Below are 10286 nucleotides of genomic sequence, written 5' to 3' on the forward strand. Positions count from 1 at the left end.
TTAAGTTAGATAAAATAAATGTGACTCTAAAAGAAAAGATGCTGCGTTTTAACAATCTCGCGGAATAAACGTATTTGTCGTCGTCAAAGGATTAAAAGAGTGACTGGCGTAAAAGCTTCATGACGGAACTCAAATGGGCAGTCGCTTTTCGGAACGAATAGCTTCTCTCGGGAAAATTTTACGTGATTCTGTAAAGTGACAATAACGTCTCTCGGTACGTCGTTACGTACAGTTTCCACTACATTAGAGAGTGCCTCCAGCAAAACAAACATGTACAAACATATCCCATCTTTACGTGTTTGTCATCGTCCCGCCAGATGATTATTGTCGGGAGCGCTATACATAGCGCTATATATGCAAATTTTATGCAAATCGACTATTAGGCACACTACAAATAAATTTCGTCGCCTATCACTAAAATGTCTATTTTACCGGTGTTATTGTGCTGACGCGACGATGTGTTCTTCATGCATATCATTAATCTTAGATTCGTAAACATCTCTGATGAACGTCTAACTATTATGGAAGGAACTGGGGAATTTGAAGCTTTACATCAATGATTTTTGTCGAATTGGGACACATATCCAAGGATGTATCGGCAGTGCCTTAAAATAAAATTCATACAATTTCGACAAGTAGTTTGACAAAATAAATCCAATCTTAAAGAAATAATTTATACCTGGCACTAATTAATTGTAATAATAATAAAGAAAATAATTGAAGAATTTACTTATCGAAAAAAATATTTAAAGTTCTAAATATTTGAATAAAATATTTTGCATGTATTAATTCTTCGAGCACAATATGTACAATCAATTGATGTATACAATATCATATCAAAATGTCACTTATCCCTTAACAATAGTAAATAATACATAAGTTTCTGCTTTAAGAGCTGCAAAATCGCTATCGTACAACTAATAATTCGTTCACTGCTACTCGAGATCTTCTTCAACATTTCCGAAAGAAATACGAGAGACTCGAGAAGCGTATTTTTGTCAGTAAGAATAAAGATTACATGATATCGCTCTTCGCACGGCCTTATCTTTGAAAGAATCTTCGTCGTGTCATTTCGTGAGAAACGAACGAGATCTTCACGATATCGTGAACCTGTCGTGTATTGGAACCTACCGGTTTCGACGAGAGAAACGGACAAGTAAATGGAACTGCTCGCACATGTCAAATATCTTTTACCTTTCGCAACACGAGAAAGATTAATTGAATACAATATTAAAAAGCTGAAAAAGAGATATTAAAAATGTGCGATGGTACTTCGCAAAATTTACGAAAAACGAGCAAGATGTTATTATATTAGTTTTTTCCAGTAGAAAAATTTGCGAAAGATAAAAATACGTCATCGCTCAACTTCTCTCTTTGATGGAAATCTCTCCGAATATTCATGCTGACGTTTTTTCAAAAAAAGACAAACGAGACGCGTACAAATCGAATTTTTAACTTTTTGGATCACATTTTTAGTTGCGGCACATTCTTTTAACCGTGCAAGAATAATCTCGCATCGAAATCGGTAGATAATATAAAAATACAAAACTACAAAAGATAATTATCGCAAGATTCAACTTTGTTGAGCATCGTCGTAGACATGCAAATAGATTTTAATAAATAGATAAATATATAAACAAGAGTTTATCAAACTATCAGTCAGAAATTCTTAAATCGGAATTCGCTTGAGTATAACAATTGTACAACGGTATACTTCGAGATTTGCACAGTGTCAATTAATATCAATACATCGGATACAAATCGAATTTTTAACTTTTCGGATTACATTTTTAGTTGCGGCACATTCTTTTAACCGTGTAAGAATAATCTCGCATCGAAATCGGTAGTATAAAACTAATAGGTTGGCCAATAAGTTCGTGCGGTTTTTTTACTTATAAATTTATAAGTAAAAAAACCGCACGGACTTATTGGCCAACCTAATATAAAACTACACAAGATAATTATTGCAAGATTCAACATTGTTGAGCATCGTCGTGAACGTGCAAATAAATTTTAATAAATAGATAAATATATAAACAAGAGTTTATCAAATTATCAGTCAAAAATTCTTAAATCGGAATTCGCTTGAGCATAACAATTGTACAACGGTATACTTCGAGATTTGCACAGTGTCAATTAATATCAATACATCGGGATGAATTGACGCGGTAAACCCGTCGCTTCGTTGCTAATGATCTGTCGACAATTTCGGCGCTTACGCAGCGAATACTGCGAACCAAGCTTAAATCGAAGTGACTCTCGTTGACCAGACGGTAACCAATGGCATTGAATCGAACCTAAACCTAAGTAAAGTGACGTGCGCACAATTTAAGCCATAAATAATTGTCAAACGGTCGTTAACTAATTTTCGAACATCAACATTCGATTGTGAGAAGCTTGATCGTAATTTAAACAGATTACTATCCAGCGTGACGTATTTCAGCGAAGTTTGATTAAATCGCAATCTGGAAAATTCCACCCAGCCGAAAGTTTCTCCCGAGGGGAAGAATCGCCGGTGCTCTCTTCTAGGCATCAAAACTCCTCTCGATCGCCCGTGATTTCTCCCGCGACATGGAAAATCTAAAGTTCCTTGGACTCACGGTGGCGTAACGGTGCGTGCTGGGCTCTTTCGGCACGTGTGGCTTATTGCGCCTGATGGTAGATAAGAAATCCGTGCTGAAGTTGCACAACGTATGAACGTTATTGACCGGTGTCTGCTGAGGAACGAGCCCATCGAGCGCCGACGTCGACTTGCACGAACGTGACCTGAATGTATCCATATATACATATTTATCTACTTTTAATCGATTAATTGTTTCAAAAGCATTGCACATTATTGAGCTATTTGTGAAGTATTATTTTATTATTTATTATCTTTAAATGTTACAGAAAATAGAAAATGAAAAAAATCAAAATAAAATTTCGTCTTTCTCTAATATTATTGTCAATCTATTATTATATCTTAAAATATATATTGTGTATCATGTTATCATATATTAATATATATCACTGGTCTTTTATGTGTAATATTGTTATATCAACTCGACAGTTCGTGTAAAGCTACATGGTCTGTATCTCGCTGCGCATACACTTGGCGCGAGACACTACCTTGATATTATTACGTTCATATTTTTACGTTACTACACGGTGTTATTACTAATAACAGTATTATTATCATTATAATTACCTCAATATATCGCAGTTGTTATTTGGAGATGAAGCCAAACATCCAGACATCTTGGAGTACGAGATACTCAATTTAGCTTGAGACACAGGCGACGCCGACGTACCTGACGGTTCCAATTCACGCGTATCAGATTCAGGTTCCTTGGCGTTGCATCTCATTTCCCTCTCCTCTATCAACTCCTCCGTTGTTTGATCCAACTTTGTCTCCGCGACAAAGGGGTGTTTGGGAATCCCGTTTCGGGTCAGATAAGGATGCTTGGGAAGCGATGGGTGTCCACCGGAGGCTTTCAACTTGAAAGAATTCTTGAGCATCGGGCTCTTCAACGAAGATTCGACATTCCCGTGGTTTTCTTTGTAGGCGGTGGTTGCGCCGCGCAAAGGTACCCAGTGGGTCGTCGAATCGGCAGGCTCAGAATCGCTCGTGAACTCTTCGCGGGACACTTCAGTCAAGACCATGCGAGAGCTCTTCGATCGGGTCTTGTCGCTGACGCAAGCGTTTTTCGCGCGGCCGAAGGTTCCAAAGGTCGGCGGCGTCAACGGCCTCTCGTTAGGATCGGAGCACCAGGACTTCTGCGAGGAAGAGGACGAAGAGGACGGAAACCGATCGATAAATCCCGAGTCGGAGGTACGCTCACTCGGCTGCTTCTCTTCGGCCGATTTTTTCCACACGTAGCTCAATAGTTTAGCGTTGAATGCCGACTTTAGTAATTTCTTCAGCGGTTTCTTTCGAGATAGCTTCTCGCCCAGAGCTGATATCCACGTCTCGCGGGTGTCGTTGTCGAGCTTGATCGGCCGATCTTCATTCGGCGAAACCGGCGTTTCGCCGATCGCTCGCGGTGACTTTCGGTTGGACGACGGACTTGGAATCAATTCAGGATCTCGAAGATTATCTCGAGCCTCTGGAATATCTTTGGAAAATGTAACGGTTACGTCTTGGAAGGATGAGTCCACTAGCAGACTACCGTCATCATTATTTATGCTTAACATGTTATTGTGCGACGACCCCACGGAGGACTTCAACGATGACAACGATGATGAAGTTGAGGAGAGTTCGAGTTCGTCTTCGAAGCCGTATAAATCGGCTTGTAAGTTTCTGTAGCTATTATTGGTGCTTGAATCGTAAGAGCTTGTTAAAATATCTTTAAGAGGATCCTCGCAGTCCAAGTCTTTGTCTTCAAAATTCTCCAAAGGACTTGAGCAAATCATTAATTTGCTTTTCTTCGTTTTACATTCTAACTTTTTATCCCTCTTCTTCGGGTTCCGTGTCTCAATCCTCCTCGAAGGACTGGATTGTACGTTCATCGACAATTCGCTCATGCAGCTGTACATATTGATCTTAGGAGGGGATCTCGGCCATGTCTCCGAAACTGCTTTTACGTCGCTCTCCGAATGATACCGATTAAGAATAACAAAATCATCTTCGACCGCGCGTGCCTCAAATGAAGTCAAAAAGATCTTGGATTTTTTCTTAAAGTCGTCTCGACATTGCGCGCTGGGCACGTCGTATATCGCGGGACTCGAGCCGTTTTTCTCTACGTTCTTCCGATTCTTGACGACGTCAAGAGCGTTAGAGAAACTAGATCTTTCGTCAGTTCGTTCCCGTTGAATGTTGTCGTTAGACGCTCTTACGCTTGACTCGTAAGCTTCGACAATCTTCTTGACAAAGTTGCCGTCGTTCGAAGTCGACAACTTCGATGCGGTATCCCGGCAGCTGGCCGACGTCGAGAAGCCCGTTTCGAACTCCCGGATCAAGATCTCCATGTTCGGCATATTCTTCGGTATGTCCGGCAGCACGCGAACTCCGTTGACGGGCATGTCGACGGCGATTAAAAGTCCACTAAAGCTCGCTTTTGAGACAGAACAGTCCGCGTATCCAGTTCAATTTGCGTTTCCTCGATCGGTGCGGAACTACGAAGACAGATGGAAGAATTTTGTATGAATTTTAATTAATCAGAATTGACTAGCAAGAATATTTAATGCCGAATCTAACAAGCATGTGTATTTGCATATATTTTAGAGACAGTTTTGTTTCAATATTTAAAACTATATTAATAATAATACTAATAAATAATAATAAAATTAATAAGTATAAATTTATTTTTGTTACATTATACCAAAAGACAATAAAAATTATTATTTAACATTTTCTGTTTTTTCAAATAAAATTTTTCTTGTAATATTATGGTACTAGATATATTTATTTACATGAGCTACGGTCAACTTGACGCTACAAATACTTTGAAGCGTTCTTCTTCTCCTTCTTTCTTCGTTGAAAGAAAGGAGAAGAGGAATGCTTCGAAGCATTTGTAGCGTCAAGTTGACCGCACCCATAATCAACAATTAAAATCTATTTTGCGTATAAATTTCAAGAGATAAATAAATGTCTAATAATGTTCCAAAAAAAGCTTAATTAAACTAAGATAAATTTACTTAGTTCAATAAAATTTAATTCGTTTTTAGTAATATTATAATTCTAATGGAACAGATAATTCCAAATTTCTATAACGCCTTTTTTTATAATTATTAATTACAATATACTAACTCACTTAAACTTTTTGCTATAATTTGTTATTATTTTATAAATAACGACAAATACTTTATAAATATATCAGATTATAATCGTAAGTAAAATAAATAAAATATATATATGTCTCAATATATATATATATATATATATATATATATATGTATATATATATATATAGAATAGAGTTTTTAGGACATTAAATTAGGTAATATAGTATTAAAAATAAATAGTTCATAATAAAAATAAAGAGATTATAAGTAAGTAAATCTATAAAGATATATAATTAGATAATATAATTAGTATTATTAAAAATTCATAAAGAACAGAAAGGAGGAGAATTTATATTCTTTGATATATTTCTTATAAATTTCTTTATAAAAACTTTTATCCCTATTATGTACTTCTTCCACATTAATTTTGTAAAATTCATTGTAAGCGTGGTATTAGCGACTTTTTAACTGAGTGTTTCGCATTTTTGAGACACCTCCCAAAAATTTTAAAATTAGATTTAAATGTGTTATAAAAGTCACTGAAATTTTACAATAGCCATCAAGTCAGCAAAACTTGTGCGCTAATAATTATTTTACATCTCATATATGTATGTATAGAATATATGTATATAAAACAATTTATACAAATCTCTACACTGCAAAACTGTATAAACTTTTCCAATTCCCCTAACATTTTCTCTCTCAATATTCAAAACTTCAAATATCCTAAAGTTTACACCGCGAAACTCACCTCCTTCACCAGAATCAATGTTTCACGCAAGGAGGAAATCAGAGCGAGGACTCAGATCATGTTTTTCCAGAGCGTTGATCCACCATCGGAGAATTAATGATCCAGCAAAAATGATCTTCCCACAATTACTGTACAATTTGTTGTGTAGCTATCGAATAATTCACTGCAGGACATAGAAGCGGATCATCGGGAGAATCACTCAAAACGAGACGGATTCGCTATACCGAATCGATCAAACGACTAATGACTAATCGATTGTATAAAACCGCAATTAATTCCGCAATAAATCTAATTAATTGGCTGCCGATATTATTGGTTACCGCAATACAAGAATTGACCAAATATTCGAGATCTCTACAAGTCTGGCGAACGCGCCATCTGATGCGACGAAAATTTAGAGACAAATATCTGTCAGTTAGAGTTAAACGTCTTCGCACAATTGTGTCAAACAGGAATACAACTGTTCCTTTTTGATGATCGATAGCTTATTTTCATGTACTTTTGTGAAACTACTAAATATCGATAAATCTTTGAATTTAAATAATATTCGATCTAGCTCTAACTAACGTTAATTCTTCTCTTCCTTGCTTTTGACATTCTTATTTCTCCTTCCATTCAAATAAACTTTAACAGAATTTTAACTTCAGAGATGAGTAAGATTCCTGACGATATCTGATTGGCAAGCTAATGACAAAACTATCCCTTATCTATTAACATTTTTTTCGGCGCAATACAAAATTCAATTCGCAGAGGTTTGCAACATCTAAATCTAATGTTTAAAAGATATAATAGATATAATAGTTATAATATATATAATAGATTTAATAGTGCAATCGTATTCAGGTGCACCCGGTCAAGTGGTGTAACTGAATTCGATCTACGAAGAGGAACTCCCTAAGGCAAGTTGTAAGTGCAATGCCGACGACGGCACGGCCATGCGTGGCGCAGGGAGAGCCGTGTCGCGGATGGTGCCTCCCAGACGCCGGGTTCTTTGAAAGCACAAACCTCGGGCATTCGCGATTCTGCCCGGGTTTGTACTTATATCGCGCAACTATAATATCAGTGGAATTAAAATAAAACTAAATGTTAAATCCGTGTAATTAAAATAAAACTAAATGTTAAATCCGTGGAATTAAAATAAAACTAAATGTTAACAATAATTTAAATAAAGTCTTCCAAAGCGTGGTTGACCCAACGATTGGAGGAGTTTATAGCTGCAGAATCGGATCTAACAAGAGACCCGAGTCTGTTATACCGGCGTCGCCGGATGTTATAAAAAGCAGTTGCAGAGGGAGAGACATGCTGAAAAACCGTGCCTCTGCAGTTGCCTAAGATTTTGAAGACAAGGGGGGGTGTGATGCGGTCAGCACGCAGAAGCGTGTGTCAGGTCGGATTATAGTACTCTCAATCCATCGCAAGATAGTTGCTTGGGCAAGAGACCTAAGGTTACTGACCAAAGGTTGTATGCCCAAGCGACTAAGGGCCAGTTTCATCATCTACGATTAGTTTAATCGGCCGATTATTCCATTGGAACTGACTATAAATCGCATTTGTCGTTAAGCAGATTGACCAATCATGGTTGGCACTTAATCGGTCGATTATATTAATCGGAAATGATGAAACTGGCTAAAAAATTATAACTCACGAACAAACAAATTGTTTGTCACAATCATTTGTTTTCCGCAACAAACGAGTGTTAGAAACTCGTGGGGACCGAAAGGGCGGGTTGGAGGAAATATAGGGATATATAATCTCGCTATAATTATAAATATATATAATATTATAATGCATTTTAGCATATGCTAAAAAAGAAAAGATTATTTTCTCCATATTTTTTATCTTCTTTTAGAGAGACAATGACGACTTTAAATTGCGAAAGTTGTAGTCGATATCCCTACATCGGCAGAGTATCCGTAGAAGAGAGTAATGTTGACTTTGTCTATCAATTTGTGAAGAAAAAATTTGTCCAGAGAAAAGAGCCCTTAACATATACTGCACCTAACATAATTGGGCCACCAAATAATAGTGGAAAAAATTTTCATTTAAAATGCTTTTTTGGAGAAAAAGATGTATGTGTATTTCCTGGTATTATCTGCTATCGTCTTGTACAAAGTCCTAAGAGAGCTACTCTGAAAAGAAATTAGGTGCCGGTAGGGTGGATGTGATTAAGAAATAGGTCAGGGGACACATTCTCGAACTTCCCAAAGGTGCGCCTCTCCCTCACAGGCATTTAAGAAGGGATTACGCAGGCATTATTTTTAATTACGCCAACGAACAATCGATGGACTGGCTAAAAAGCCTATTAACCGAAATTAAAATTGAGAACGCTCCTTTGCGTGCACTGCCGATGAGCTGCTTAAACGTCATCGGGTAATAATAATTTACATGGAGGAGCCGGATTTGTCAACCGAGGAGATCTATTCTAAAATTAGTGTCTTGTCCTGTAAGACTATTGGGAAGTAATCTCATTAATTTCTGAAATTAAATCATTTCTTTAAAATGTATGTGTGTGTATTTGTGTGTACGCGAATGGAGAGGAAAGAAAAACAAATTTAGTTAGCAAAGCTCCTCGAAAGACAAAACACGAGTCTGGCGGCCAGGGAGTGGGTTATCGTAAAGGGAAGCAAAAGTAGGGATGCTAAGAGCGCCCACTTTGCTGCCCTGATCTTTGCGGCCCTCTCCCTGAAAGCCCTGAAGACCTATGGCTTCAAGATCTTCTGCGGACGGTCGAGCAACTGTAAAAAAATAAATAAGTCTATTAGAAAACATTGAAGAATATATTGTAGTAGTAGTAGTAGAGTAGAGTAGTAAGTGTAGTACTAGGAATATTTGAAGGATAGCGAAGGAAAGGCTATCCAAGGGCGAAAGGGTATGCGATGACAGTTGGAGTCCATCCGCTTTGTCAGCTGACAACCGCTATTTTATGGTATCCGCCGTGTAAACGTAGTAAATTATAACTGGAATATGAGCTCTACTCTAGAAGAAATCGAGACGAGCGAGAGGAAGAATTGCGGCCAACCCGTCCTTTTAGGACAGATAAATAACCGATACAAAGATGAAAAATGAGTTTCTCTTCACATTGTCTTCACGCTTTGTCTCAGTTGTTTATCAGCTGTTTGTCAACTGATCGAGCGGGGACTTCTCTCGGAAACTACGTTGAAGGAGAAGGAATTTTTGTTGCCCGTCTGAAACGATATTGTATGCGTGTGCCGTTACTGCTGTATAGTTACTGCTGTATTAAGACAGTATGCGTAAGCGTATTTAACGCTAGAACTCACACGCCATTTTTTTTACCTTTTAACTCAAACAATTGTTTGGTAAACGTTCACATGTGTCCCTTAGACCTTTTCCAAAATGTTTCACCTTACCTCTTGATAATAATCGATGTCATATTCAGTATAACACGGTCTGTCACACCGGAGAGAACATAAAATGTCATATTTGTTGTTTCCTGAATGTGTTCCGGTGTGGAAACATTTTAAAATATTAAATAGTGATCAAGTAAAGTGCGAGCTTTGCACAACTATTAAAATTATTCCGTACGACTTTGTAAAGGCGAAAAATAACTTGGTTGAACTGCACGAAACTATTATAAAAGAAGATGTGAAAAAGTGGCAGAAAAAGACTTGCGAAATTTACCGGCATTTCAGAAGAGAAAAATGGTTTTTTGCACGCTTTTGCGTAATTTGTGCGAGCGTCAAATTAAAGATGTCACTAAAGCAAATATAGAAGCCCACTTGATGTGGAAGCACAAACAACAATTAGATAAAATAAGAAGAGACGTTAAGGTTGAATGGTCTGACATTTTGACATTAACGACAAAGATGCTTTT

The 10286-nt window shown here is 37.3% G+C and overlaps 1 protein-coding gene across 1 annotated transcript; it reads right to left on the reverse strand.

The window, feature by feature from the left end:
• Positions 1-783: 783 nt before the first annotated feature.
• Positions 784-10257, reverse strand: LOC112459265. Its single transcript, XM_025023298.1, has 3 exons — positions 6455-10257; positions 3188-5094; positions 784-2766 (listed from the first exon to the last, which is right to left on the reverse strand). The coding sequence occupies exons 2-3, from the start codon at positions 4999-5001 to the stop codon at positions 2526-2528; spliced, it is 2055 nt and encodes a 684-aa protein (XP_024879066.1). The 5' UTR covers positions 5002-5094; positions 6455-10257; the 3' UTR covers positions 784-2525.
• Positions 10258-10286: the final 29 nt, after the last annotated feature.

This window comes from Temnothorax curvispinosus, unplaced genomic scaffold, assembly GCF_003070985.1.
Source record: "Temnothorax curvispinosus isolate PA1 unplaced genomic scaffold, ASM307098v1 QBEX01000963.1, whole genome shotgun sequence".
NCBI classification, from domain to species: Eukaryota; Metazoa; Arthropoda; class Insecta; order Hymenoptera; family Formicidae; genus Temnothorax; species Temnothorax curvispinosus.

Excerpts from the sequence above, each read along its gene's own strand:
- LOC112459265 (XM_025023298.1), bottom strand. The coding sequence starts at position 5,001 with ATGCCCGTCAACGGAGTTCGCGTGCTGCCGGACATACCGAAGAATATG. Across the intron at positions 2,767-3,187 it reads AACAACTGCGATATATTGAG|GTCACGTTCGTGCAAGTCGA; the intron begins GTAATTATAATG and ends GGATACATTCAG.